This window comes from Monopterus albus, unplaced genomic scaffold (assembly GCF_001952655.1).
Source record: "Monopterus albus unplaced genomic scaffold, M_albus_1.0 scaffold107.1, whole genome shotgun sequence".
Taxonomy (NCBI): Eukaryota; Metazoa; Chordata; class Actinopteri; order Synbranchiformes; family Synbranchidae; genus Monopterus; species Monopterus albus.
In genome coordinates this window covers 256235-283299 of record NW_018127987.1, presented here as the reverse complement: position 1 = coordinate 283299, position 27065 = coordinate 256235, and the positions used below count along the sequence as shown (strand labels likewise).

Here is a 27065-nt window from a genome sequence, read left to right as displayed (position 1 = left end):
TATATATACGTATATATGTGTGTGTGTGTGTGTGTGTGTGTGGGCATGCAATATTCTTTATATCAGTCTTGTAAATTAAATCTTGGATGAAACATCACACAGATCCTGAATCCACACAATCTTGCTTCACCTCTTTGTGTGCTGTTCTTTCATTGAGAAGGTGTGTAAAGACTGAGTCAAATCCTCGCTCAGTCTCCAAAATACAGTGTTTCCAGCGAGGAACTACCTGCTGAAGAACCAAACAAGGAACACATGACTCAAACAAATCAATTCATAAGCTTATTTTTTCTACTTCTTTTTTTCCAAAATGTTGACACACCTCTTCCGTGTTTCCTAGAGCCACAGATAAATTTTTTGCTGTTTTAGAAAATCTGGAGTCCAGGGCAGGCATCAGGGTGTGCAGCAGATTCAGGACCATATAAGTGTGAAGAGGACCACTGAGTGCAATCAAATGAGGCAGAAAAGGGTAAAAAAAAAAAAGATATAGTATAAAAAGGAAGGGGGTTAAGTATATCTGATTATAGGTTGTTTTGCATCACTTACAGTACCTGGTGCTCAGCTCATGCTTGTTCAGCCATCTTTCAATGATGGGGGACATTTGCACAATGTAGTGTAAGTTATGCAGGAGGACATGATCGTCTTCGGTTAGGGGCAGTGGATGGAAAACAGCCTGCAGACAGCCCAACCAATCAATAGCAGGGGCCTGGCTCTGTGGGAGCATTTATATAAAGAAATGTTTATTATTGCAGGGAATTCAATATGCATATACAGCAATGCACGGCATTCTCCTGTACCTGTAGCTCTTTTATGGACATGCGCTGATGTAGTTGTCCTTGCGTCAGGCGATAATGCAAAGGTGCAGCAGCTACAGCGAGCTGAGAAGACAGAGATAAAAAAAGGCTCCTGTGGATTATGTTACTGCTGGTCGGAACCTCCAGCAGTTCCAGGTACCTTTGACATGATGCCAAGAAAGTACGTAGTGTCTGGAGGAAAATGAGACATGAGAATGATAAAGGAATCCTTTAGTAGGGTGGAGAATATCAAGTCATTAAAAGCTATTTCTTGAATTAGCTGGGATCTGGCTAAGTCACCAACCTCAGCTTTAGCTTGAGACTTCTGTGTTTTGCTGTTCCATTCAATTGGGATCAACAGATCTGGCTGATCAATCTGTTGACAAATCAGAAATCTGAGTTTAAGTAATAACCCCAAGCCAGCTTTGCTATGGCATTGCTCCCACCAGCAGGTTAGACTCATAAATTATCCAAATGCATACTGGCCTGTATGTATCTTCTGGCCATCCCTCGGGCAATTTCATTTGGGTCTTTGCCCACATAGACGTTGAAAAAAGGAAAGGTGGCATAGTCCCTCATTAACAGGCTAAGGGTGGAGTTAAAATCAGTATGATTCCACTGGCCTGATACAGCCCAGCCTCCCAGCTGCACACACACAGACAGAGAGAAAGAGAAAAAAACAAAGTGGAGGTTATCAGAATCAAGAGAAAGGGGCCACAGATATGAAAATAACCAAAAACAACTCACAATGTATCTGCCACCTGAAACAATTAGTAACAAAGCCTATGCCAATTAAATTCACCAGAGGTAATATCATGAAATTGTTGAGATTGCTTGGTCTAGTCAAGCACAAATTTTAAGTAAACTGTCATGTAAGATAATTAAAATGCATTCTCAGAAATTCTCACATCTCACAAAGCATCAAGTATTTAGTATTTTTTGCTTGCAAAATGACTCACTGATTATCAAAACAGTTACATTTTTTGTCTATCTCTGTCAATTAAATGACTAATCAGACATTCGGAGCCACTCCTGGTGGTTCACCTCCACCACTGACCTTGGAGATGTTATGATAAATTATTACTTGTGACTGTAGCACCCTCCTTTAGCCAACCAATGTAACTGACAAAAAGAGTGTTGCCTAAGACACTGCGTATGATAGATAAATGATTTCCCCTTAACCTATAAAGAGAGAGGTAATAAGGAACATTGACAACTTGTTTTAGGAATTATTAGCCTAAAATGTACTCATTTATAAAGGGTATATGGTTATCATACCTTCTGGATGAGTGTGAGGAAGGGCTCTGCCCCAGCAGTGTCTATAGATTGCGTGTCCAAACAGGAATAGTAAAATCTTCTGGCCTTCTGCACTGCTGAACTACCCGATCTATTGTTTGATTCTGACAACAAGATACAGAAAAACACAATTCAGATAACACAGTTATGTAACATGCTAAAACACTACAATGCAGAGTGCTTTACATTAGATGACATGTTTGGTTGTAGATCCCCTACCCAAAATCTCTCTGAGGTAATACAGTAGGACAGCTTTTCTGTCCTGTGTTTTCTCTTTACTCAGCCCTTTGTCTTCTTTCGTTTTATTTTGTACTGTCCTCTCTGCCCACACAGACTTTTCCTTCTGGCTCTGTGGATGTCCTGGGACACCCTGCCCGCTCTGTCTTCCCCAGCTGTCTGGTGAGAACCTCTCAGATCTACATGTGAACAGGAAGTAGTCACAGGGCTGTGTGAAAGGATCCTCAGACAAGGAGAGACGAGCAGAGGCCCACTCACAGGCTGGGGACACACATGGAGTCACTACAGGAAAGAGGGAGAGAAAAGTTAGGGAGAGTGGAGAGACAAAATGACAAATTCTGAATATACTGTGCCAAGTTGTTGCATCTTTCTGGTCCTACCTATGCCTGTTTGGTTATTCTGAGACATATAATAAAAGAAAACCAGAGTGGCAGCATATAAGGAGAGTCCCAGGAAGATGAGAAACAGCCTTCGATGGTGAATCCACACTGGGTTTGCTTGGTGCTCGGGGTTAGACTCCGACAGCTGTATGTCAGACTGGAGCTGGTTTTCCTGCTGGTTCTCAGAGGGATGTTGGGTGGGATGTGGCAGCTGGAACAGAGGTGGAGGCTGAAGCCCCCTCTCAGGTTCTGGCTGTGATGTTGGCTGGATTGATAGCTGAAGCTGGAAGTGAGCAGTTGAAAAAAAAAAACAGAATATAACTGGTTCAACTGAAATGCAATGACAATTTTGGATTTTTTAAAATGTAGCTCACACCACTAATGTTGTCTACCTGTCAAATAAAGATGTATATATGATTAGACAAACCAGTGCAGCTGTTACAAAGAACAATGCAGCCCATTGTTTTTAGCCTTTATAGTAGATCTGCAACAATTAGTCAAGTGATTGTTGAAAATCTGCAACTATTTTTATAACAGGCTAAATGTTCAAAATTCTCTGGTTTCAACTTCTCAAATTTGAACTTTTTTGGTTTCTGTAGTCTTCTATGATAGTAAATTGTTTATATGGCTATCTGTAAAAAAATAATTGTTAGCCAAAGCCCTACTTTAGAGTTAACTACTGTTCACCAGTGAACCTAATCACAGGTTGCATTACATATATGGGCTGTGATAAGTGTAACCGAACAGTGATGGCCCCTTCTCAAGGGTGTTTAATTTGAATAAACATCTCTAATATTTCAAGAAAAACTAAGCAAAAGTTGGTTTTGCTGAGTTTTTTCCTCTTAATAATCATCTGGTGACACCTTAGCTTTATCTTGTAACCCCTTGGGTGCATCCAGATCCTCCGGTAAGTAGCTGCTTATGAAGCTATTTACTCACATATAGTGAATATGTTATATATAGATATTAATATACACTGACTGTCCACTTTAATAGGCTCAATTGTATGCTTCTTAAAAGCTCTGAATGTTTTGGTTTTTGGTGAAATTGTCATAAATGTATAAATTCTATTCTATGTTTATTACTGAGGTCATAGTTACTGGTGGTGTTGTACTGGATGGATTACACTATATTCAGAGGCGTTCCTAATATTCTGACCCTCTCATGTATGTAGCTGGAGAGGACAAAAATAAAGCCCAGTACAACACCACCTTTAACTATTACTTCAGTAATAAACATATACATTCATGTATTTATGGCAAATTCATCAAGAACTGAAACATTCTGAGCTTCATAAACAGATGTGCCTACTAAAATGGCCGGTCAATGTATATCAGTCTATGTCATCAAAAACCCACAGAACCATCATGCAGGCATATAATAACAACTGATGAGCTGCCTAAAAAGTGCTAAGCCCAGAACAACTCTAGGGGCTGCTTTCACAAAGCCAGTTTAGACTGGGCTATAGTGTTACGACTAGTCTAATGCAAGTTAGACTGTTTCACAAAAATAAAGATTGGCTTATTTTAAGACTAAAAAGTTAGCCACCCTACCCCCAGGGCAAAACCTAGATCTAAGACCTTTGTTTCCATAAAAAACAACCGGAGACACTTGCTGCGCTCTGGCACCAACTGACAAACAAGAAGAAATCAGAAGACTTAACGATGAACATCCCAGAACCCCCCTCTCACCAAAATATCCCAATTCTTAACATCTGGTCACAGCTGAGGCCTTTTTCACTGCTCTGTATAATACTTTGTGCAACTCTGTTCTATTTTCAGCAGCAAATACTGCTGACACACACAAAATACTGATGACACTGCCAAAGAGTCCATTTCAAATCTAAATTTACCAGTTAACCTTTTCAAGAGCGGTCAGTTTTAATCAAAGTAACTGTGACATTAGCTCAAACCGCACAACTATATACTTAGATATCTCCACTAACATATACTTTAGTACTCAAAGGTTACTTTACAGTTCAGTTGAATCATACCGTATGTTAACATCATTGGTGCTGACCAGCAGCTTGTATGTACTGTGCGTTTGCTGTCCCTCGCTAATATTTACCAATTACTGGAAATTGCTGATCAAAATATCAGTTTTCCTATTGGTATACAACATTTTTGGCAACACCGTCTGAGCACACGGCAAACCTCACTCAACTTCAATCTCAGGGACATGGATGGCTCAGCTCCAGTTTCCAGCAACTAGAACTCACATCAGCCTCATTACCACATCATAAGACAGTTTCATAACAACATGGCAAACTTTTTGTTTTTGAAATCTTACCTCAAGCTCTATTGGAGTTTCACTCATTCTTAGTAAATGTTTGTTGCTCTATGTATCTCCAGCGTGGTGCATCCTCTGTCTTTCATGTGTGATGTTTCAGATGTGAAACTCCTCCTCTGTCATCTCAGCTCTCTATCTCTTTTCATCACTCACTTTGTCCCTCATCTGAAGCTGATAAAATAGCTCTGCAGGCTGTCTCGCTCTCCTCTCCAGAACCCAAATAACCACGCCTACTAAGGCTCCACTATGGGATGTTCCGGGGGATGTTTTGAAGAAGCTCAATATAAGGACTGCAACTTGATTTTTTTAGTTTTCCACTTGTACACAGGGTCAAAAGCTCAAGAACAGAAGGCTGGGACTGTAAGGTCAGCACATTGCACTGAAAGAGGACAAGCACATCTTCCAGGAAAGTAAAGGTTACACTGCAATGAATGAGGGCAAGCCCGTCTTCTGAGAAAGTCTGCACACTTACATGCACACACACACACACTCATCTGCTGTCGTCATTATCAGTGCCATACATGGCTGGTAACAACTGATAGAGCAGTTTTGGCGTTCTGGAGGCCATATAACAGTTTAGCACATCGAGAGCCTGGGAGGAAACACGTTTGATGGATGTCACTCGGGGGCCGACCAGAAGGAGAAACAAACATTCTTGTGCAGAATATACTAGCTATTATATCTGATGTATTCTGAGAGTTTGTGGCTTTAAAACTGTACCACTTGCAGGCAAGGAAGCAAAGAAAAACTTGATTGTTAGCACTTTATTTATCTTTTGATACAGCCACACAAGGAGGGTTTGGGCTAAATAAGGATTTTAAACATAAAGACATTCACATATCTCAAACAGGAATTTATAAAAAACATATGAAAAGACAAGGCCTCCGCATATAATACAACAGACATAACACAACAAAACACTAGATAAACTGTGAAGGCATCATCATACATATAATCACATGGTGGTGACAAAGGCAGGACCACAATGGTGGAGTTGTTGGTGCAAACAAAAGACATACATAATACTACAAGAAAATCCCACCACCACCTACACAGCTAGCATGCAATACTGAATCACCATTGCCATGTTAGTGATTCTGGTGTAACGCTGCACCAAGCACAAGAAACTACTTTTTTCTTATTGAGGACTGAATTTCTGTGGCTGCAAATCAGGCTCACATCCAAAAGAACAATGAAACAAAAGCAAAAAAAGGCACATTGCCAGGTTAAATGTAACAATTTATCAGTTAAATACATTACAGTAACATAAGAATAAAATAGCACATAACTGTCATGAAAAGACTGAAGAACAGATGAATAATAGAAAGAATAGTGGTGTTTATGGTAAAGATACATCAAAAATACATGAATGTCAAAATATTGAATCGCATACAACCCTTTCACTAACCTCAATCTTGCCAAAAGCTTTGAAATATTTGGTCACCATGTTTTATCATCTACTACGAGACTTAAGAGCTACTGTCTCTACTAATCTATTATCCTGCTGCAAGGAGAGGTTAATTTAGCACTGGTATACATGTAACATCAATGCTCAAAAGGTCCATAAATTAATATATTTAAAGCAAGTGATTCCAAGGAAATGCATATCCAAAGCTATACTATTGTGTTTCTAGGTGCTACTTAAAATGTATTATGTCAAAGTGAAACTAAAAGGATATTTCTACTATGAAACTGTGCAATGATCACACAACAGGTCCCGTTTCCAGGAATGCAGCTGACATTTTTACCTACACTGTTTTCAATTATCGCTGGAATGGAATCTATCCTTGGCAAACCTGTGCTTGCATTTGTTCATAATTTGTGCATTCAAAAAGCATGCATCTAAAAATACTTAACAGTTTAATAAACACTGAGCTACTTTTGATAAGTGGCAGATTTTTGTTCCAAGACAATTAAATTCATGCCTGTAAATGATCAGATTCACAGCACAAAATACAAGCAACATTCACTTATCTTTATTTTGCAGCAAACATTTAGCCCTGGATGACTGAAATGCTACTAGAGTAGAGTGGCTGACATAAAGCACTTTCTAGGCAGGAGAGCATCATTAACTAATGCTTCCTGGCACAAGAACTGTCAAAGTGATAAAGACATGTTCTCTCAACGGCCAATCAGAGTGGTGAAATCTGTGGAATGGTCCAGCGGGAGGATCTGGATACTCATTTTCCTGTGGTAGATATCTGTCTATCTCAGTAACATTGATATGGTTACAGTACTAATAGAAAAAGAGGCCAGCCAGCGAAAGTCTTCAGATGGAAATATTTCAGTACATGGTGCACGGTAAAAATACTGAGGCAAGATTTAAAACAAACAAACAAACAAACAAAACATTATGTTCAGACTACTTTTTTTGATCAAACTGTTCTTGTGCAAGTTATGCTGGCATTTTTGCGTAAACATAAAATTGGCACAAAAAACATGTTCCTGCACACAAAGAAGACCTACATGGGAGATGTGAGCGCTTGGGGAAAAAAAGATCAGGGGACACTATGTCAATGCAGTACATTACTTCTGCATTGAGGTGAGCAGAGATATACTACACTGTATCTGCATGCAAACATTTTCATCCGGCACATTCGCACTCGCATCTGCACACCCATATACTGAATATAGCCCTGCTATAAACAGCAGCTAAATGACTCCTGTGCTTTTGGATTTGGTTCATAGATAAACTGAGTGATGCTGCATTAACCAATTACTGTGCAGCTTGCTTGGCTCGCTTGGTGTGGCACTTCATACACAGGATCCTACCGTCCAATGGATAGCAGCCATTTTCATCCGCTTCTATGGAAAGAGGGCGAGCGCAATCCTACAAGATGAATAAATAATATATATATGCGCATTATCTTTTGCAACTTTTTATTTTTATTTTTTAAGTGTGGTAAATTCACAGTGTGATATATTTTGGATATAAAATTTCGTGTTTAAATGTCTTACCTCACAGCGGTAACACTTGAGGTGGAAGTTCTTGTCGAGAGCCACCACTCTGACTGTCTCTTCGCTGCCTGGTGCTGGAACGATGGGCTCATTACAGCTCACACACAGAGGGGAGAAACGCCTGGGGGGGGGGAAACCACTCAGCTTCTCACACATTTACGCTCATTGTCAAGTTTCACCTAAAGCAAGGTATTTTAATGAAACCATATCCAACGTGTTGATTCTGGGCCTAGAAATTCTGAATCCTAATCAGCTTTGTTGAATCAAATGACTTTATCCACAGTTAACAAGCTGTGCAATCTTCTTATCAGCAGGAGATAAAGAAATACATTTTGCATCCCAACAGGGGGACAGATTGGGTCATACAAATGGACAAATCCAAACACTGCATAAAGAGATTTGTCCTCAAAACACATGCTTGGACAGTTAATGCTTCTTTATGCAGACAGTATGCCAGGGAAAGTCAGGAGAATTACTGGTAACAACACTGTAGTTTAGGTATCATACAGTGCACAGTCACAAAATAATCACTTCTCATAAGAAATGAACAGAGATGTAATATGCCATTAGCTGAATAACAGCCAGGAGCTGCTCTACCTGTGGTAATCCTGGACACAGTAAGGGTTGTTGTTGTCATCAGTGATGAAGGGCGCCCCCTCAAGTGTGCAGGAGCATGTGCTGCAGCGGAAACAGTGGGCATGGAAACACTGGCCCACTGCCTTCAACACACGGTCTGTGATCCTGTCCCCACATCGGGAACACACTGCCAAGGAACTCTAAGATAGAAGACAAGGAGCATTATACAAGGTAAAAACCATATGCACTGAATATTTCAGTTTAATGGTGCTGTTCTGTGTACTTCCAGATTTAATAAATGCTAAACAGAGAATTGTGGTGATAATGTGCTTTTCACTGTGCAGTAATCACATCAGTAAAACTTACTATTTTCATCTATTCACATACTGAATTTGTATGCTACATACTGCTGTTAATATGTGTGTTGCTTTTGTTTGCGTGTCTCCTCACAATATAGCAGCTCTCACACTGAGGTGAGCCATCCCTGTCGTAGAACTGCATGCCCTGCAGGGGGCGATGGCAGCTCATGCAACAAAAGCAGTTGGAGTGGAAGAGTTTATCCATGGCTCTCACGGCTGGCTGACTACGGGACAGAGCCTCTCCACACTTCCCACAAACCTCTGAAATGGGGAAGCGCAAGTCGGGGGAGGAGTTGAGGAGAGAACGGCAGAAAGAAAGAGGATTGAAAAGAGGATTAGTTACAAGTACATCCATCTTCCTGTTCAACTCTACTTGTGTTAATCACACTGTCATTTCCCAGTTAATGAGAATTACAGTATTAAACACTGTCATTTCCTCCACACATAAGTTTCATACAACAGATGTAGTTTAAAGTAAGTCACATATTTGTTAGAAAATACTGCAAGAAAAACAGAAATCACCACAGCAGGAAGCAGTAAACGCCTACTACACTTAAATAGTAGAACATATATATATGTACAAATACTGTTAATACAATGGTTAAATCAACCATAATGGCTTGCATTTTGCAGTCAGCAAAGTGACAAGAAAATTTCTTTTTTTGTGTTGAACATTTAAATTACTATTAAATTACCTGCCAATCATCATTTTTTAAATTTATCTTACATTATTTTTCACCAAGAATACTACAAGTCAATACTTGTTAACACCGCATCACATTTGCATCTCTTGATAGTGTTTGGTAAAACTTGCACAGGAGGTGCAGACTAGCAGCTACTTAATGACTGTAATTAGCTAAAATGATATGCACCATTCGTCTTCATTACTCCACAGAATCGTGATGTGAGATGGGTGTGTTTTATATGACTCTCTCATAAACATTTAGATAACAGTATGACAGTTGAACAGTAGGACTGTTTTAGTGACAAAGTGGAATTGATGTGTGTTATAATGAGGATAATCACCTTTATTGGCCAAGTATGTTACACACAAGGAATTTGTTTCCAATACAGACCCAGGGGGGTTCAGTGTCTTGCCCAAAGACAGTGTGGGCAAGACACTGGGCAAGGAACCTTCAACCTTCCGGTTGGGAGACGCCTGCTCTACTCACTGCACCACTGTCGCCTCCCCATGTCATTGAATGTGCATGTGTGTACCTGTAGGAGGGGAGGTGATGACAGGTGCGTGCGTGTCCATGTCTTTAATGAAGTCTTTGGTCATTCTCTCCAGCTCCTCCACTTCTCTCATGCTCAGAGGAACGCCTCCACCTGGGACAGCAACTGGCCCAGGGAACGAGGGCTGATTACATGCACACACACAAAATAGCCATTAGTACAAAGCATAATTCTCATCTTTTGACTGTAAATTATACTGATTATACTGTGTATACTTCTTGTGCTTTTCTACTATACAGTCAATGTGATGAGTGACAAAAAAAGTTAGAACATACAGATGATGCAGGAGGTGCTTTTGTTGGTGGTCTAAAGGAGGCTGGAGGTTCCATCGACTTAGGCTGAGCAGGAGGCACAGCAGCAGGAGGGTTTTGGTTCGCATTCACCTGACCAGGAAAAGGAGAACTCTTAATGTGATTAGAGGCCAGGGCACTGGCCGTGTTGTTTGGTGGAGGAGGAGCTGCGGGAGGGAGAGGGGAAGAGCTGGGGGCAGAAGTTTTTGGTGCTCCACTGATTGGGGTGGATGTCTGATTCAAATTCTGGCTCAGTTTTTGTGCCAGAGAAGCTGATGAGGTTGCAGTTTTCCCTCCAAAACCAGACTTGGGCGCCACAGCTGGGGCCTTAGCAAATGGCTGGGCAGCAGCGTTTGCTGCAGGGCTGTGATTTGCTTGTCGGTTTGTTCTGGCTTTGAGTTCTTCGGCCCAGGGTGCAGGAGGAGGGCGGTCTCCCATCTCAGCAGGTGGGAGAAAAGAGAGGGCTGGTTTGGGAGCAGTTGGTGGAGGAGCTGAAGGCTTGGGTGCTGATGCAGAAGAATACTGGCTTGGTAACTGTGGGTAATACAAGAGTAACTATAAAAATTCCATTTCACAGATTCATTCACCTCATAATAAAGCACACAAATTCAATGTGAGGCTGTTCTGGACAAGCACTGAGTTTATTCAGTAACATCAGGCTACTATTTACAATAATTGTTAAGAAGGTGCCAACGACTATGGCTGCCTTATGTACTCGTGCTCTCCTGTGTTTGTTGCTTTTCCTTGTTTCCTCAGTCTCTTACAACCCATCCCAGATTACTTTCACCAGAGAAGAACTGTTAAACATCAGACAACTCACACCAAACCATCTTTCTCAGACTTTCTCCCCTCCTCATGGGTCAAAAGGAGGGCGGAGAGGATCACTGCAGACCCCTCACACCTTGGACATAATCTGTTTGAACTCCTCCCTTTTGGACAAAGCCAAGACAAGCAGGCACAAGAACAGTTTCTTCCTCCGGGCCGTCACTCTGATTAACACCTAACCCATGAGAGTATGTCTGGTCAATAACCCTCAGTGCAATATAGTGGAACCTTGGATTGCGAGTATAATTCGTTCCAGCAACGTACTCGTAATCCAAAGCACTCGTATATCAAAGCAAATTTCCCCATAAGAAATAACGGAAACTCAGATGATTTGTTCCACACCAACTTATCCATATAAAAATGAATACAAAATCCAGTATAAAGTAAAAAAATTTAACCTGCACTTTACCTTTGAAAAGAATCGTGGCTGGCGTGAGGGGCCATTGTTGCACTACAGATATCGACTATACGAGTGAAGCGCGAGAACCGTCGGCTCAGTTGTGACGTACGGCAGACAAAACGTACGTACTACTCATATTGCGAGACCTCGCTCGTATATCAAATCAGAATTTTTTGCTCATCTTGCAAAACACTCACAAACCGGGTTACTCGCAATCCAAGGTTCCACTGTACCTGTAAATATACATTGTACATATAGTTCCGCTGAATCCAGACACACACAGACGTCTCTAGGTCTCTATAAGTACTTGACTCTTATTTTTTAAATCTCGTTTCCTAATGCACATTCCTTTGCTTGCTGATGTGTATGTACACATTGAGAGCCGCTGTACCAGAGTCAAATTCCTTGTTTGCCCGACACACCTGGCCAATAAAGCTGATTGTGATTCTGATAAGTCACTGCAATGCTGTACTGTATATTGAATGAAGTGCTTCGATTGAAGTAAACTTTGGAAGTGCTCCACAGTTTGAGCTTATCAGAAGTGCTCTGTCCTTCTGACATTTATTTTGCAGTTTCCAGCCAACATTACTCTGCCTCCGTACCTCCCAGCTGGATGAAAACACTCTCCATTTATGGGCCTCTCACTGAGTCTCTGGCAGCACACTCTGGTTTCATCACACTCTCATACTGTCCACTCAGTTCTGTGTGCATCACTTTCCCTCTATCTACAAGTGTCTCCTTGCTCAGTGTGAATCACCAGCTACCTCATTTTTTAGTTTTCTCTTGTGTGTAGTTCACTTATCATTGAGCTTTAAACCTGAACACGAGGAAAAGACTCAAAAAACAACTTGGCATCTCTACAGACCTTCCACTGACACACCTTGCTATTTCCCTTTTTGACCCTCTGACTTGTTCTTTTTCCTTGCAAGTCAAAAATATGCCGTCATTTGTCTCATTTTCTCTTCCACTCTCTAAAGAACATAGTTCTTCCTAAGCATACTGTAATATATTACATTTGTTAAAGCGTATTCCCATCTCTATGCTTTGTACCTTGGGGTTGAAAGGTCCCCTGGTTTCCATCTCAGACAACAAATCAGTTAGAGAGTCAAGCTGCTGGTTGAAGCTCATCTGCATCTCCGTTGGTCTCTGGCAGAGGAAGACAGGGAGGACATAATCCCAAAAGGTTTATTTATGCAAATGAAGCAATGCTCACTTATTTAATTGTTGGTTTATTAGGATGTTTCCTTGGAATTATTTAGCACAAGTTCTCTACTAATTTAAACATGAGGTACACTCCTGTGTTTAACATTTTCAAACTACCTTTTCATTTTGCAATTTAACACTGGCAGACAAACTCTAATTCTACACATTGATGCATTGGTAGCCTAACAAGCCAACTCCAATTAATTTACTGCCATTCTATGATAAACCTCTCACTGCATGTCTAAAAACTGTTTCAAATGTATAATAATCTTGTTAGAGGCTTGAAACTGGCTGATTACCCCAGACTAATGGTAATACTATTTGTGGGAAAATCTCAAAAGACTATTTCCTGGCAACACTCCATGGACTAATCCTAGTCCCAGACAATTTGCTCCAGTGTCCTAACTATCTATATATACAGCTGCATGCAGCAAAAAGAAGAAAGATGCAGTCAGGCAAAGCAACTTAAATACCATATTAAGACTCTGGAGGTGGAGCGGGGAAGGTGGGAGGGGGGACGTCAGAGGTTGTGGGATGGCATTCAGGGGGAGGGGCTGGCAAATCATCATCCAGTGGAGGGGGAGGGGGGGGGAAGGCTGACAAAAATGAGGAGGGTTGATTGGTTAAAAGCTGTGACACAATGATTTTATTTAACTCAGTTGTACTTATCATTTATCAGGTACACAGAATGCTTTAACAATATGTGTTTATAGTTTAAAAGACTAACAAGACAATACAAAAAAAGAAAAAAAGTGGGGAGGATTTGTGCCAGTTTGAGAGGAATTTGATGACCTTTAACTGTTCCACTGACGGATTTGTAAGTTTAAAAATGTTTTGAGAAAATCCCAGTCCTGCCTGGTGAATGTGAGTGTCCCGATATATTTCTGTTTGTGCCCTGTGGAGTTTAAAAGTTTCTTACCATAGCACAGGTGACAAACATCTATTGAATTTCCTCCTGATGAGATGTTTTGATAGCAATTGGAATATTTTAAATCCTGCATTGATTACATTCTTTTATGCTTGCTAGCAGTCACCTTCTTCATAGCCTTTATGGGAATAGCATAGATAATGCATATACCATCACTGAGTGAAGAGGGCGGCGGAGGCAAATCTCCCACTCGACCAATCACACCCGTGCCTACTGGTGTCGGTGAAGGAGCCGAGGGAGGTGTCTGACTTTTGGGCCGTGGTGGTGCCACAGGGGCAAACTTCTTTGGCTGGTTGTAGAAGGATGGCGTGGTGACTTTGAAGTTCAGAGAGGATGTGACCAGGAACGGCTTGTTAGGGTCCTCCATTCTGTGTATTTATCTGTGGATGAGCATAAGAAACATTAGGTAAACACTGTAAAGGACAATATTCGTTCTTATGCAAGAGTCTCTTTTATAACAAAAACAAGCCGCAGTGAAGTTGAAACAATAGAGTCTCACTCTCACAACCCACTTAATGAAACCAACAATAATCAGCTGACTAAAGGCAAAGGGCTTGCATTCCATTCCAGCTTATGCATGTTCAGTCTTTGCTGGAGAATTAGCAGTGATGGCACATGTGCAACACATCTGGCCTGTCAAAATTCCAAACTTCACACCAATAATAGGCAAAATATGATAGTTTGTAAAAGTTTGAAAGGGTGAGAAAAGTATACTAAGACATCAGTCTACATACAGAATATATTTTCCTGACATTTGAGAGTATTGTTGATGGAAATGTTGTCCTTTGATTCTGTAAAATGGAATCAGAAGGGCTAAATGAAAACATATTGTGGATAGTTGTGAAATGGCAGCAGGAACAACTCAGAAAATAATAATAAAAAAAAAAAGAAGTCAGAAATGTTGAGAACGTTTTTCTTGTACTCTTGTCAAGTTTCCAGCTTCAAAATTGGCAGCATTTTCCTAAACTCGCAGTGTGATTCAATCTGTGCATATTGTTAAACGTTTCCTATTAGTAAAAAACAGACTAGTTTTAAATTAACTGCCAAAACAGCACTCTATGCAGATTACATACTGTGTACTTTACAACTGAGCCAAAGCTGTCTTGACCCCTAAAGTTAGTAAAACTAATTACATTGGAGGTTTATTGTGTCTTAAAATGTAGCTTGAACTATTTGTGGATTTAGTGACGCAGCAGTAAACAACTGCCAGGCATTCTCCAAATCCAGTGTTACCAAATCCCTTTAAATGGTCTACGATGGAATGGGGGAAGTGTGTAAACATATCCTTAAGCCATATACAGTATATAGAGCTGACAGAGCACGGCACTCCCAGATGCCTGAGACAATTACAAATATTTAACACACGGCGGCTTAAAGTGACATAAAGCACGGCAGAACAGAGGTTAGTCAGGAGGAGACTGGTTAAAAGTAGGGAAGATAGCAACTGTCATAACATTTTCATGTGAGGCATGTCAGAAAAAAGCTGAGCTCAAATATTTACTGCACATGTTGGTGGCTAAACAAATATTGATGTTACTTCAGTGTCTCTACTGAGATTCCTTGCAAAGTCTGAGCACATCTCCCTGAAGACTAAGCGCCCCATACATGACCTTTGGCCACATGTGTGGCCTAAGCCCACAGACACGGACAGAGTCTTAACTCGTATTCTGTTGCTGTTTCACAAATAATTCTACCCTGACGCTCTGAAATACTTGCATACCTATAATAAAAAGAAGAACAACAACTTTGGCAATGATTAACATGCCAATGTTGGATTAATCAAGTAGCCTTTAACATAAATGTCATGAAGTCATAACCTGCAACAGAATGAGCTGCAGGTACTAAGAATTAGACAAACTGGAGATAAGGTCTTCCAGTGAAAAATGAATTAAGAATTATAATGCTTTTGTGTGGCATTTATCCTCTACAGCCTGATGAATGTTAGCCTGCACAGTGGTGATACCTCTATAAACGTCATTCATATATCCTCTGTGCATACAATGCCGAGTAGCTGGTTGGTTAAAATGTGTCAATTGTTTTGGAGCTTCTAATAACAATGTTTCCCAGAAGAGATCAAGTCTAACATAGTGCTGAAAATTATGATGTAGACATGCCACAGCTAACGCTCAAAGCTAAAACCAACCAAGAAATGAAGTTTTTCCATTGCCGTTCTTCTTCGTCAGGACACACAGGCAATGCTTCGAGTTAATAATAATAATTTATTTGTTTATATAGCGCTTTACAACACCCAAAGGTGCTCAAAGTGCTTCACAACAAAACATATAAAAATAAAAGCAGAACATGTTAAGACACAAACAAAAAGGAAATGTTAAAATTACACAAAATCACAGTCTGTAAGAAACTATAAAACTCCTGTACAATAAAAATGAGTCAAAGTACAAACAGAATAAGATTATAGAATATAAAATCAGAAAGCCTGTAGGCACCTGTATAGCGTCACTGCTATAAATTAAATGCTGAAAGCCAGTCTGAATAGGTGTGCCTTTAATTTAGACTTAAAAACCATTAACTCAGTTACAGACCGAAGCTCAGGAGGCAGGGTATTCCAGAGCTTGGGGGCTTAAACGACAAAAGAATGATCACCCCACTTTTTGTACCTTGACCGCGGGACAACCAGAAACCGAGTTCAGTACTAGTTGGAGCCTACGGAGGAGAGACTGGTTAATTCCAGTATAGCGGGCACTGCAGTAGTCAAGTTGTGAGCTAATGAAAGCATGAATGGCTTTTTCTAGGTCGACTCGAGATAAAAAGGCTTCACCTTTGCTAAGAGCCTCAGTTGAAAGAAGCTTATTTTGACCACAGAACTAATCTGCTTGTCAAATTTGAGGCTGCTGTCAAATAACACTCCTAGGTTTTTCACAGTTTGAGTGAATAAGGGGCTGAAGCTCCTAGGCCGGGTACAAAGTGAGTAGAGTCCAGGCTAAAAGCAATGTATTCAGTCTTCATTCAAACAAAGGAAGTTCTGACAAGACAAAAAACTTTAAAAGCCACTGAAAATTGTCTCTGCTGCTCATGACATAACCGGTTTATGAGACAGCAGCGCTTCTGCTTTGCTTGGGTCAGCTTCCTGCAATACAAGATTTACTGACGTTCAGCCGTTTTAACCATATATGTCCAGAATGAGGCAATGATGGAGGCATACAAAATGGTCAGCTTTTGTACCGAGTCATGGGTTGGTCATATGAGCATTAGGAACCTCTGATTCATGAATCCTCCCGGCTACATAGCACATTTATCACAATGTTTTAAAGTTTTCTGCTTCTTAATTGAAATGTGCAAATTCAAATATGACCCTAAAAAATATATATATAGATGGTCGGTTGTAGTACTATTCAATCATTTACATTTTATGCTGACCTGCACAAAACAGACTGACAAGTAAACATGACACCTTTTGACTTGAAGAGATAATCTAGGCTGATGTATGCAACATAGATCTTGATGTCTTGAACTGAGACATGAACGTAATAAGCACATCAGTTAAACAAAAACAAAAAAAGAGTGGCTTGTACTTCCTGAGACAACATTAGATTTATGTTTCACTTAAGAAGCTTGTTTCAAAAGCAAATACTTTTGCCATTAGACCCGCCAAGGGTTCTGGTTACAATTTCTGGCATTGCTCAGAGATCTGTCCTTCTGTAATTTGACTAAGTTTGGTCATTCTCGAACAAAATTCATATGTTGCCAGGGGGATATCTTTAAAACCAGAGGATATAATTTTCATTTTCAAGGCCCAGTTATTTTTGTTTTGCAAGCGTTCTAGCTATAGAGCTGTGTCATTTCTCAGATAAATTTTTGTAAGTGCATTTTTATCTGATAGCTCTAAATGTGTATGCACTGACAGTGTTACAGCCCCCCAATCTCACCCAAAAATGAATAGACCAACTCCAGATGATACTTCAGACAACATAACTGACTGATCAAGACAGTTTTTAACCATTTGTCTCACTAGAGAAATTACAACAAACTAATGCCATGGGATTCACGGTCCTTTATATGGAGTTACAAAACACTGACCTACAGAATTTTAGCTCCATTTCACCATCCCACTTAAATAATTCATATCGTCGCTGCATGAATCAATACTTCTTGGAGTCTGCACCAAAAAAACTCTGGGTGCACACACACACACACACACAAGCTCGTATTTGCAGCAATGGGGGAAAAAAAAAAAAAAACTAAACAGAAAGGACAGGTGGTTTTCAGTCTTTGGGGAAAGAGCTAGCTACTCAAACTCAGTATCATAGAATGAAGTAGACTTTTAATGCCAAAAACAGACTGAATGGTTACAATCAACGTAAAGCTCTTGGCTAGAGATGAGGTTTATGATCCTGGATATTAACACAAGACACTAAAGAGAACATTTGGATCTATAATGGCTTTCTAGAGAAAGTGCGTCTTTTTAATACAGCACTTTAGCGACCTGTTTCTAAGTGACAACATGCAACAGTCCTCCCAATTATTCAACAGCTGTGATAACTTGTAGTCAGGTTGCCGGAGAATTTTAACAGGGTGAGATCAGCTTCGCACTGAGGGCCAATCATCCCACTGCAAATTTTTCATGAAACCTGATCCTCCCAAATGCAAGAGACCCTCAGCTGAGGAACATATTTGGCCTTGCAACTCAATGACATCACCTTTGTGGGGTTTTTTTTTTTGTTTTTTTCGTTACACTCCAATAAGCCCACTTTACCTCCTTTCCTCTGCGTTGTTTTTCCTCCCTTAATGAGGACCCAAATGCTTGCTTTGTTCTGGCTTAATTTTATAACCTAATTTACAGACTTATGATCTGTAGCAGGCCACAGCTGTTTTTATCTCTTTTACTCTTGTGCTTTCCTCAACTTCTCATCCACTGCTTGAACTGAATGACATCATTTGAGGCTGCATTTAATCATTTGTACTTTGCAACTGTGATGGAGGATCGTAGTGTGCAGTCTCTACACAGGGCACCAGCATAACTCACATACTGTACTCTATATAAACTCCACATGCTTTTACAGGCTAGCAAATGGGTTCTCAGCACTGATACCAGAGCCCATTTGGATCTCATTACATCTTATTGGGACCTGATTTATACATGTGATGAGGTAGAAGGTACAGTAATAAGCCTAACTACTTTGCAGGATATAAAAACCAGCAGGGCTGTGGTACTCATTAATAAAGCTGGAGAAGTCCTGTCCCAGAAAACCAGAAGACTTCTTCAAGGCTTGATAACAACAGCCTGGAGATTTGGCATTTTAAGGTCAACATGTACTATTAAACACTGAAAAACAAAAGCAAAACTACACTACTTTGTAGCCCAATTTCTATTATCTTTATATTATGTCTCTGTGTTGATCTTTTCACATGAAAACCCAGATTGTGCAATGCAGCTGTTAAAGAGGAGCTCAGTGCACTTCACTCAACAGTGGTTTATTGTTTTGCAATTGTAGAGGAACTAAATTTGGTTTATAAACTGTACTACTGCTTTTTAAAAGGTCATATTGGAGTATTTTAGCATGGTGCGTAATTGGGTTGGTCTTATTTGTCTCATCTCTTTAAAAAACACAAAAACAAACAAACAAAAAACCCACACATTGAAAATGCAGGTAGAGAAATTCTTAATTCAGTGATAGTGTCCCTAAAGTACCACTGTGTGACACAAATATTCAGCAAAACATTTAGGAGGTAGTTCCTACCAAAAGTCCCCTTTTAAAAGGTCCCAAATCAGTAATAAGCTGACTGTTATATTGTCTGCTAGTACCTATTCTTGGAAATACAAATAATAAACTAATAAAAGCAGTAAAAAAGAAAAACAGAATGGATTTTCCATATTTATAAACCAGGTACCTTATATGTTAACTCAGTCAAAACCCAGATTGCTGACAATATTTCCATTGTATCAGTGACCTGTTGTGTTGTTTATGAAGTTGTCTATTGTTCTAATGTTAATAGCACCAGGTTTCCAGGAAAGTGTGTCACCAGTGCAGGGACAAACACCACATTTCAGTCCATTCTTACAGGTCACTGGACGTGCACTGAGCACCACTGTTCTGCTCCCTCGCAGACTGCAGTTAAGTGAATGATTGAACCGGCAATATTTTAAAACTGGTAAGAACATCATCAGCCAATGGGTTCTGCGTCAACCCTGTCTGCTTTTACTGACACAGCAAAGCCAAAGAAGAGTGAGGACACAGTAGAAGATAAAAAAAACAGCTAGACATATAGTGATATGAGGCAACAGGGTGCTCTGAAATTGCTTGTGTCTTTACACAGAGGCTACAATTAAGAAGGATCCCTCAGGCAAAAAAGGCTAGCACACTCCTATTCATAGATTATCTCCAGTCAGAGATTTTCATTTGTCTCACCAACTTACTGAGGCATCAGTAACCATAATGCCAGTCTTCTCAAACAGAAGCACCACCATAACCTCAGACTAGAAGACTAGTTATTCTGGCACTGGGTTGAGGTTCCTCTTATCTAGCTGATGAAAAGGTAAATTAGAAACGCAGGGCACAGCAGGGTGGTTAGAGGTAGCATTTCTATGCTAAAATGGCCCCCACGTATTTTCCCAACACTCCTTATTAGAGCTGTGGCAAATCTCTTCGAATCCTCTCCTATATGACACAAGGCACAACTAGGTGTGTACACAGGCCATTCAGTTAGTAAGTTTAATTGGACTTCAGTATCCTGGTTTTCATCACACAAGAGCATTTACAAGGAACAAAAGAATTCATATGCTGGTATACAACATGGTCACTACAGTGGGTTTCTGATCATCATCTCTGTGCAGATGTGTCTTGATTTCTCACCATCAGCCTACTTTATGAACAGTGAATGTTCAGAGACCTAGATGAGGCATTTATATTTTGGCTGCAACCAACAATGGGCCACATTCACCAACCGTTCTCCAGAACAAATCTGTTGGTAAAACCCACTTATGAAGTTCTCACAAAGATTCTGGCATTCACCAATGCTTTCTTATCTGGGATTTGTTCTTAATTATGAACAGAATCTATTCACACACAGGAGCACACTTACACACATTTGGGTGCTGACATTTGTGTGAAATCAATGGTTGTGTATTTTTTAGTTTTAATTTATATCCACTACTGACGCTATTAAATATGGCAGCTCATTCGCTGTTCTCCACTTCATTAGAGTCACTTTGGTTTGGGGTCTGTTGCTCCAATGCTTTCTCAGCTTCTCTTTTAAAAATGCCTATTCCCAAAGTCCAAGGTGACATCTACAAATTGTCTTGTTTTGTGCAACCAAGAGTCCAAACTTAAAAATATTCAACTGACTTTTATAGAAGACTATGGTAGCCAATAAAATATACGCATTTAAGAAACTGGAGCTGGATAATTTTGGTATTCATTATTAAAAATTTAAAAGCCTGAATCAACCATCCAAACAGTTTATGGTACCTTTTATACTGATCAACTGTTGCAGCTTTAAACATGGCAGTTTCTTGGTTTCTGTGGGATTACCCTAGCTAGGTTTATATCCAGGCTTATCAAAACCGTGTTAAGACCACATCCAGGTTTCTGGAACCTGCATAAGATGTTTACTTACAGGTACAATACATAAGCAGGATACCAGTGCACATGCACCTAGGTGAAGACGTGTGATAGAGCTATCTGTAGATAACATGGACTGAACCCCCAGTTGCTCCCGGTGATGTCACCGGTGTGTGAATGCGTGAGTGTGAATGGGTGAATGGCCGAATAACGTGAAAGCGCTTTGAGTGTGCTGTAAAAGCATAGACAGGCGCTATACAAGTATAAGACCATTTACCATTTAGGTCTCAACGTGTCCACAACAGAACAGTAAAACCTGCGACTTGATAAAAGATTTATATTTACTTGGCACCATTACGTAGCAATATACTAGCTAGTTAGCGAGGTGCTCCACCCACCTTGGCATACTATTGATCATACAGGGTTAGCCAACTGTTATCCACTGCTTTGACAGCTGATAGCAACGGATGAGTGGCCACAAACACAGCTGATAGCAATGTACAATAAAAACAAGGGTTTCTAGCTAAAGCTGGCCAGAAAAGCTAACGTTTCTAATTGAAATCGGAATGCGTTCAAGGTACACACACGCATTACATTAGCATGTTTGAAGTACCATTTCCGATTTAGCTATATCAGGTAAGCTTCAACACGCGAGTTCAGAAATTAAATCCACTGACAGCTGAATGAAAACTGTCACTCACCCGCACATGTACCAAGTTAGCCCACACGTTATACTCGTAGCCTCAGTCTTATCGTCACCTCCCTACGCCACCGGTGGCTTGGACTCGGCACATAGTACTCCTAAGCTTTGGTCAGTAGATCTGGGTGGCGAAAGTGACTAACAAACTCATGTTTCTTACCTCACACGACTCTTGTTCAATGTGCTGTCAGTTTTCAAATCCGGTTCCTCTCAGAACACAAGATATTATCGCTGCATTAGCTAGCTTGTTAGGTTAGTCAACTTTTTGGCAGGACTTCCTGTTGGAGCTTCCGCATAGTCCATTACTTATAATCGGTATCCATCAGCTGATGTAGCGACCTAGCTTCTTCACGGTGGTTTATTCGGATTCACCAAAACGCACACTTAGCCAGGAGACAAAGGAAGAAAGGCATCTCTAAACCAGAGTCTGCAGTACCCTTTTATATGCCATATAAAACACTGCTAGCTATACGACAGACCCACAAAGATACCGTAACCCTGAGGTGTTAACCACAACCTGTGCTTCTATGATACTTGAACTGAGAAGAGACCTTACCTTATTTGGTAACCTGAATCAATCTGTCCACAATACCGTAAGACATGCCACCACCTCCTATTAACCCAATTCATGTGGATAAATTTACTTACCCTGTCAATGCCGCTGCAACGTAGATGCCCCTCTTACTTCTGCCCTTCGTTTTCACCAGGTCCAAGATGAGTAAGAGTTTAATGGAATGCTAAGTTCTCTTTCTCTCTTCCCCTCTCCAGCTATTAGACCCTCCCCCCGTGCTTTTCAGTCTGGAAAAGGAATGACACCATCCTTTCCAACAAGTTCTTTCTCGTCTGACTTTGGCTCAGAACTTGCGTATTACTGTGTAAACAGCACCTCTCTCTCCTTTCCCCCCTGTCTTTGTGTGTGCTGTTCACAGACTGTCCAGTCAGACCCCTCCTCCTGCTCTCATTTCTCTCTGGATTCTTGCAGCATTCTTCATTCAGTGACATCAACCCTGTTGCCTCTCCTTGTAAGGTCAGACTCTGGGAATGAGGGAACCAGAAGGAGGGAGAGATAATGGGGCAAGAGGCTTGATTAGATACAGATACTAAAAGCAGTAAGGGTTTTACACACAGGGATGTACAGTAGCTGGGGAAAGCATTTACTGGCTTGTGGAAAAAGCTGGCTGTTGATGCTTTTATTTACTTTGAGAAAAAAATATGTAGACTGGCTTTATGCCTTTCTTTCACTTGCCTCAACAAGCAAAACTGGATCAGATTGTAAAGGCATTATTCTCTGTTCTGCTAAGGCAATATACAGTACTTTCAAGGAGTTAGATTGCCTCTTTGTACACAGTATGTGTGATCAAGTCTTACTGTTCATCCTGACAATAAGGATGTGATTACCCTCAACATGTCATTTTATGACACCTCCCTTCCTGCACATGACTTCCTCTCGCACATCACACACCCTTGGCGACTCATGTAGCTGACACCCATAGTCTTGCCACATTTTAAGGTGCTTGTATCCTGCAAATATTTGTCATAACATACCCATTATTGAATCTGATGTAACTTTGATATTTCTGAGCATTTTTGACATTTAGTGTCACATTTTAAAAATTGTAACAATAAAAAGTTGATTTTACATTAAAGCCTTACACAGTAAAATGCCAGTAGAATGATACAGTTTTGGCAGATTAACTAATGAAAATAAACCTTATGTGCAGTCCTGTCTGTATTGTTTAAACATGGCAAAAGTTGTTCTGTTTTGTCTTTGTTGAAGGCTGAATATAAAACTTGCTAAGATTAGATATGTTTTAAGTGAATACCGTGAGCATATATTGCATATCCTCATTGAGCTTCCACCCTCCTCACAGATCATCTCATGGTGGGAAACAGCTGAGTTGCACTTGATTTAGCTTGTTGAGTTCTGTTACATGCAAGCCTCTGCAGAAGCTGTTGTGGGACCTGCTATTGCCTGATTCATGTCTGTGAACTACAGGGAGTGGTCACTGGGGTCTTTGTTTGCCTATTGTCCCATAAGGAATGTTTCCAGTCTCTCCCCATTTCCACCAGCACAAAATTGAGTTGAATTTCCACTCAGAGTTTTCCACAGCGACTCTGCTGCTGTGCAGACAAAAAAATGTGCATACCATCCTGGCTGCCGGTGACGTACTAATGCAAGGAGAGGTCCACGTTTGTCATTACAATTTCCATTTGCTCCATGAGCTTTCTTTCTGTTTGACCTGTGCGGAGAGTAAGGATGCTGAAGTGAAATACTGTATATGCAATGCTCTTCTGCCCGTTTTCAGCCAGATGCATTGGGTTGTGCCATTGTGACTGCAGCTTAGAAAGTTTGGATCAGGCACTGAAAAGGCAGCTCTAGGGTCCAGTCAGTCTGGAGGTATGGCAATAAATAAATAATAAAAACCAGGAGGACATCAGTATCAGAGCCAGGAAGCCTGGAATGCAGCCAAACCTTTTCTTTTCCCCCTCTCTCCATGTCTGCCTGGCTTCCATATGCTGCACTTTTATTTCCCTTTCCAACTTTCTTTCTGCTGCCCCCTCCCCTCCTTGCACAGCTCATGTGAGTCAGGACCTGCTTGTAATACCTCTGCACTCAGACTTAATATCCTGATCTTAGCTCATTTCCGGTTCATACAAAGGTATATTCTCTCTCTCTCCCTGGACACAGTCATTTTTTCAAATAAGGAAAAGTTGGAAGCTAACATTTTTACTTATTCACACCCAACCAAGTGCATTTTAAAGGCACAAAACACAGAATGGATGGCAGGGTAAACTGTATAAAGCAAATTATGTCTGTTCTATCTGGCGCTTCAAATTCTAATGCAAATGCATACAAATATTTTATTTTCAGGCTTCAATTTGAATAAAATACACCAAGTAAACAAATAACACGCACTGTTCCATTGTCACCCTAGTCCCCAAAACACAAGAAAGGATTATACAAAGTTAGACAAAGATGGTTTTTAAGTAACAATTCCTCCACTGACATAGGTAACATCTCAATTGAATTCAAATAAAGCTGCCAAATCATAATGCAGGTGATATATTCTGTTTCTAAGATTGTATGCAATTGTTTCAAGGGGTTCATACCTGTTCCTTTCTGAAAACCACGGAATTGGACAGAGAGCAGAGCTGGACTCAGATTTAGATTATTAATACAAAATATGGCCAAAGAATCACAAATTATTGTTATATATGTGCTATGATAGGTTAAGGTAAGACAAGACTTTATTGTTCTGTGGTGGAATTCACAAGCTAAACAACAGTATACCCCCCCCCCCCTTTATCAGCTGCAACTTTATGTACACATGAATACATGAATAACTATAAACCAATAATATTTGCTAGTTTAATGGGTACACTTGCCTAAAACTATGGCAGTTTAATAGAAAAGCTGTGCAATAACTCTGCCATTCTTTAAAGCTTTAATGTTCTGTTTATGTTAAAAGGGTTTTGACCCGTCAGTGTTACGCTGCAGTTGCCTGGTCCCCCAGCAGGTGGCAGACTGACACACATTGCTGTGCTGCACACAGCCAGACCAAAATGCCTTGAGGGAAGAAGATTCCCCACGAATATCTGAGAGGAAACAAACAAAACCCCACAAGTTCGAAATGTGATAAAAACATAATAAAATATGGAGGTTGTTTAAAGTGGAAATCCATAGATACCGACACTGACTCTGAAAAAGACTGATAAGCTTATTGAGGAGAACAGACACTTGGAAAACAAGCTGGACAGACACATCACTGAGGATAAACAGTGCAGCGGTGGTGGTCCAGACAAGGAGGGCGGGAGCAAGATGTAGGGTAATTGCTGGAGAGAAGGAAAGAGAATTGTAAATAATAGAGGAGAGTAGGGAACTCCTTGTATGCAAGATTTTGCTTTGTGTAAAAACTGGAGTCCACAAACACACACTAAATAACAGAGAACTCATACTGTACCACCCACACACAAAAATAAAATACCCCAAAATATGTGTGCTAAAGAACTGAAGCTAGAAATTGTAGCCAAGAGCATCAACTAATAATACACACAAACTCTGTCTCTCACTGGCTAGAACAAACCTAATCCCATAAGCGGGACCATTAAAGAGCACCTCATTAGAGACTACCTCTTCTTATCATTGCATTTATATCTCTCCCTTGTCCCCACACACCTCTGATCCCTTTTCCCTCCTCAGAAACAAACCACAGCATGTTTCTCGCATCTTTCTTCCCTCCTTTATCTATCTTCCCTTCACTTCTCCCCCTCACTTCTCCTTCTCCACTTTTCTCTCCTTCTTTGTGTGAAACCCAGCACTGACCGGCTGTCACTCAGATACCCCACCACCACCACCACCGTCAAGACACACACATTCTCTAATGGACCCAGCTGCCTCTTGAGGTCAAATGTACAATGTGGTTCCAATTACCACTTATACTAACAGAGACCTAGAGGAATGTAACTGGTCAGAGCTAGTGTGTGTGTGTGTGTGTTTTCAAGAAATGGTTAGACTACCTTTAGAATGACTTTGGAAAAAGACATTTCCTTTCAACAGAGCAAAACATCTTTAGAGTGCCTGAACGAGACAGATTCATTATCACTAAAGTGCAACCTACATGACAACCAGGAGCTGAGAGACAAATAGTGACAGGTACATGAAAGTCACTGATTACGCAAATCAATTGTGTGTGCAAGTGTGTGTGTGTGTGCGGGTCTCCAAGATAATATATCAGGTGCGGTTGCATTTGAATTCAGTGCAGCATCATCACCCTAGATAAGACAACAAGAGATGTGCTGTCAGGAACATGGCATCCACTGCAGAGCGGTTTCATGTCACACATGCTTTGTTAGCACTGAATGTGTCTGTAAGAGCTAGAAAGGAGTAGGCTAAGGTGGTCATCTCTGTGAATGGCACATGTATCATGAGTGACATTTGTATCACAAATATACCTTTGACCTTTATGTGTTGACTTTTATGGTCCTTATCGTGGATCAAGATGCTGTCACAGATATGCTGCACTGAAGCATGTGAGTGTGTGTGATAGAGCTACAGTAACAACTACTGATTAATTTG

General features: G+C 40.5%; 3 protein-coding genes across 7 annotated transcripts in view; all 3 read right to left on the bottom strand.

The window, feature by feature from the left end:
* kel (Kell metallo-endopeptidase (Kell blood group)) overlaps nucleotides 1-5285 on the bottom strand; it is an 8229-nt gene extending 2944 nt beyond the window's left edge. For 2 of the 5 annotated variants that reach the window (XM_020610888.1, XM_020610891.1), the window contains exons 1-10: nucleotides 4994-5276; nucleotides 2705-2987; nucleotides 2307-2606; nucleotides 2070-2191; nucleotides 1278-1436; nucleotides 1096-1167; nucleotides 795-983; nucleotides 549-709; nucleotides 320-437; nucleotides 131-229 (exon numbers count right to left, since the gene is read on the bottom strand). In XM_020610888.1, the coding sequence (XP_020466544.1) occupies nucleotides 131-229; nucleotides 320-437; nucleotides 549-709; nucleotides 795-983; nucleotides 1096-1167; nucleotides 1278-1436; nucleotides 2070-2191; nucleotides 2307-2606; nucleotides 2705-2987; nucleotides 4994-5020 (1530 nt within the window). In that variant the 5' untranslated portion in view covers nucleotides 5021-5276. Of the gene's footprint in view, nucleotides 1-130; nucleotides 230-319; nucleotides 438-548; nucleotides 710-794; nucleotides 984-1095; nucleotides 1168-1277; nucleotides 1437-2069; nucleotides 2192-2306; nucleotides 2607-2704; nucleotides 2988-4993 lie in introns of all 5 variants that reach the window. The other 3 variants (XR_002275737.1, XM_020610889.1, XM_020610890.1) reach the window with 3 other exon arrangements.
* Nucleotides 5286-5741: 456 nt separating this feature from the next.
* LOC109966230 (zyxin-like) lies at nucleotides 5742-12780 on the bottom strand. Its single transcript, XM_020610926.1, has 7 exons — nucleotides 12688-12780; nucleotides 10398-10946; nucleotides 10105-10246; nucleotides 8978-9147; nucleotides 8549-8727; nucleotides 7952-8072; nucleotides 5742-7823 (listed from the first exon to the last, which is right to left on the bottom strand). The coding sequence occupies exons 1-7, from the start codon at nucleotides 12769-12771 to the stop codon at nucleotides 7710-7712; spliced, it is 1359 nt and encodes a 452-aa protein (XP_020466582.1). The 5' UTR covers nucleotides 12772-12780; the 3' UTR covers nucleotides 5742-7709.
* Nucleotides 12781-13317: 537 nt separating this feature from the next.
* LOC109966181 (zyxin-like) lies at nucleotides 13318-22615 on the bottom strand. The gene is made up of 3 exons (XM_020610842.1): nucleotides 22545-22615; nucleotides 13919-14148; nucleotides 13318-13436 (listed from the first exon to the last, which is right to left on the bottom strand). Exons 2-3 carry the CDS (start codon nucleotides 14133-14135, stop codon nucleotides 13318-13320), a joined length of 336 nt encoding a protein of 111 aa, XP_020466498.1. The 5' UTR covers nucleotides 14136-14148; nucleotides 22545-22615.
* Between the last annotated feature and the right edge of the window lie 4450 nt (nucleotides 22616-27065).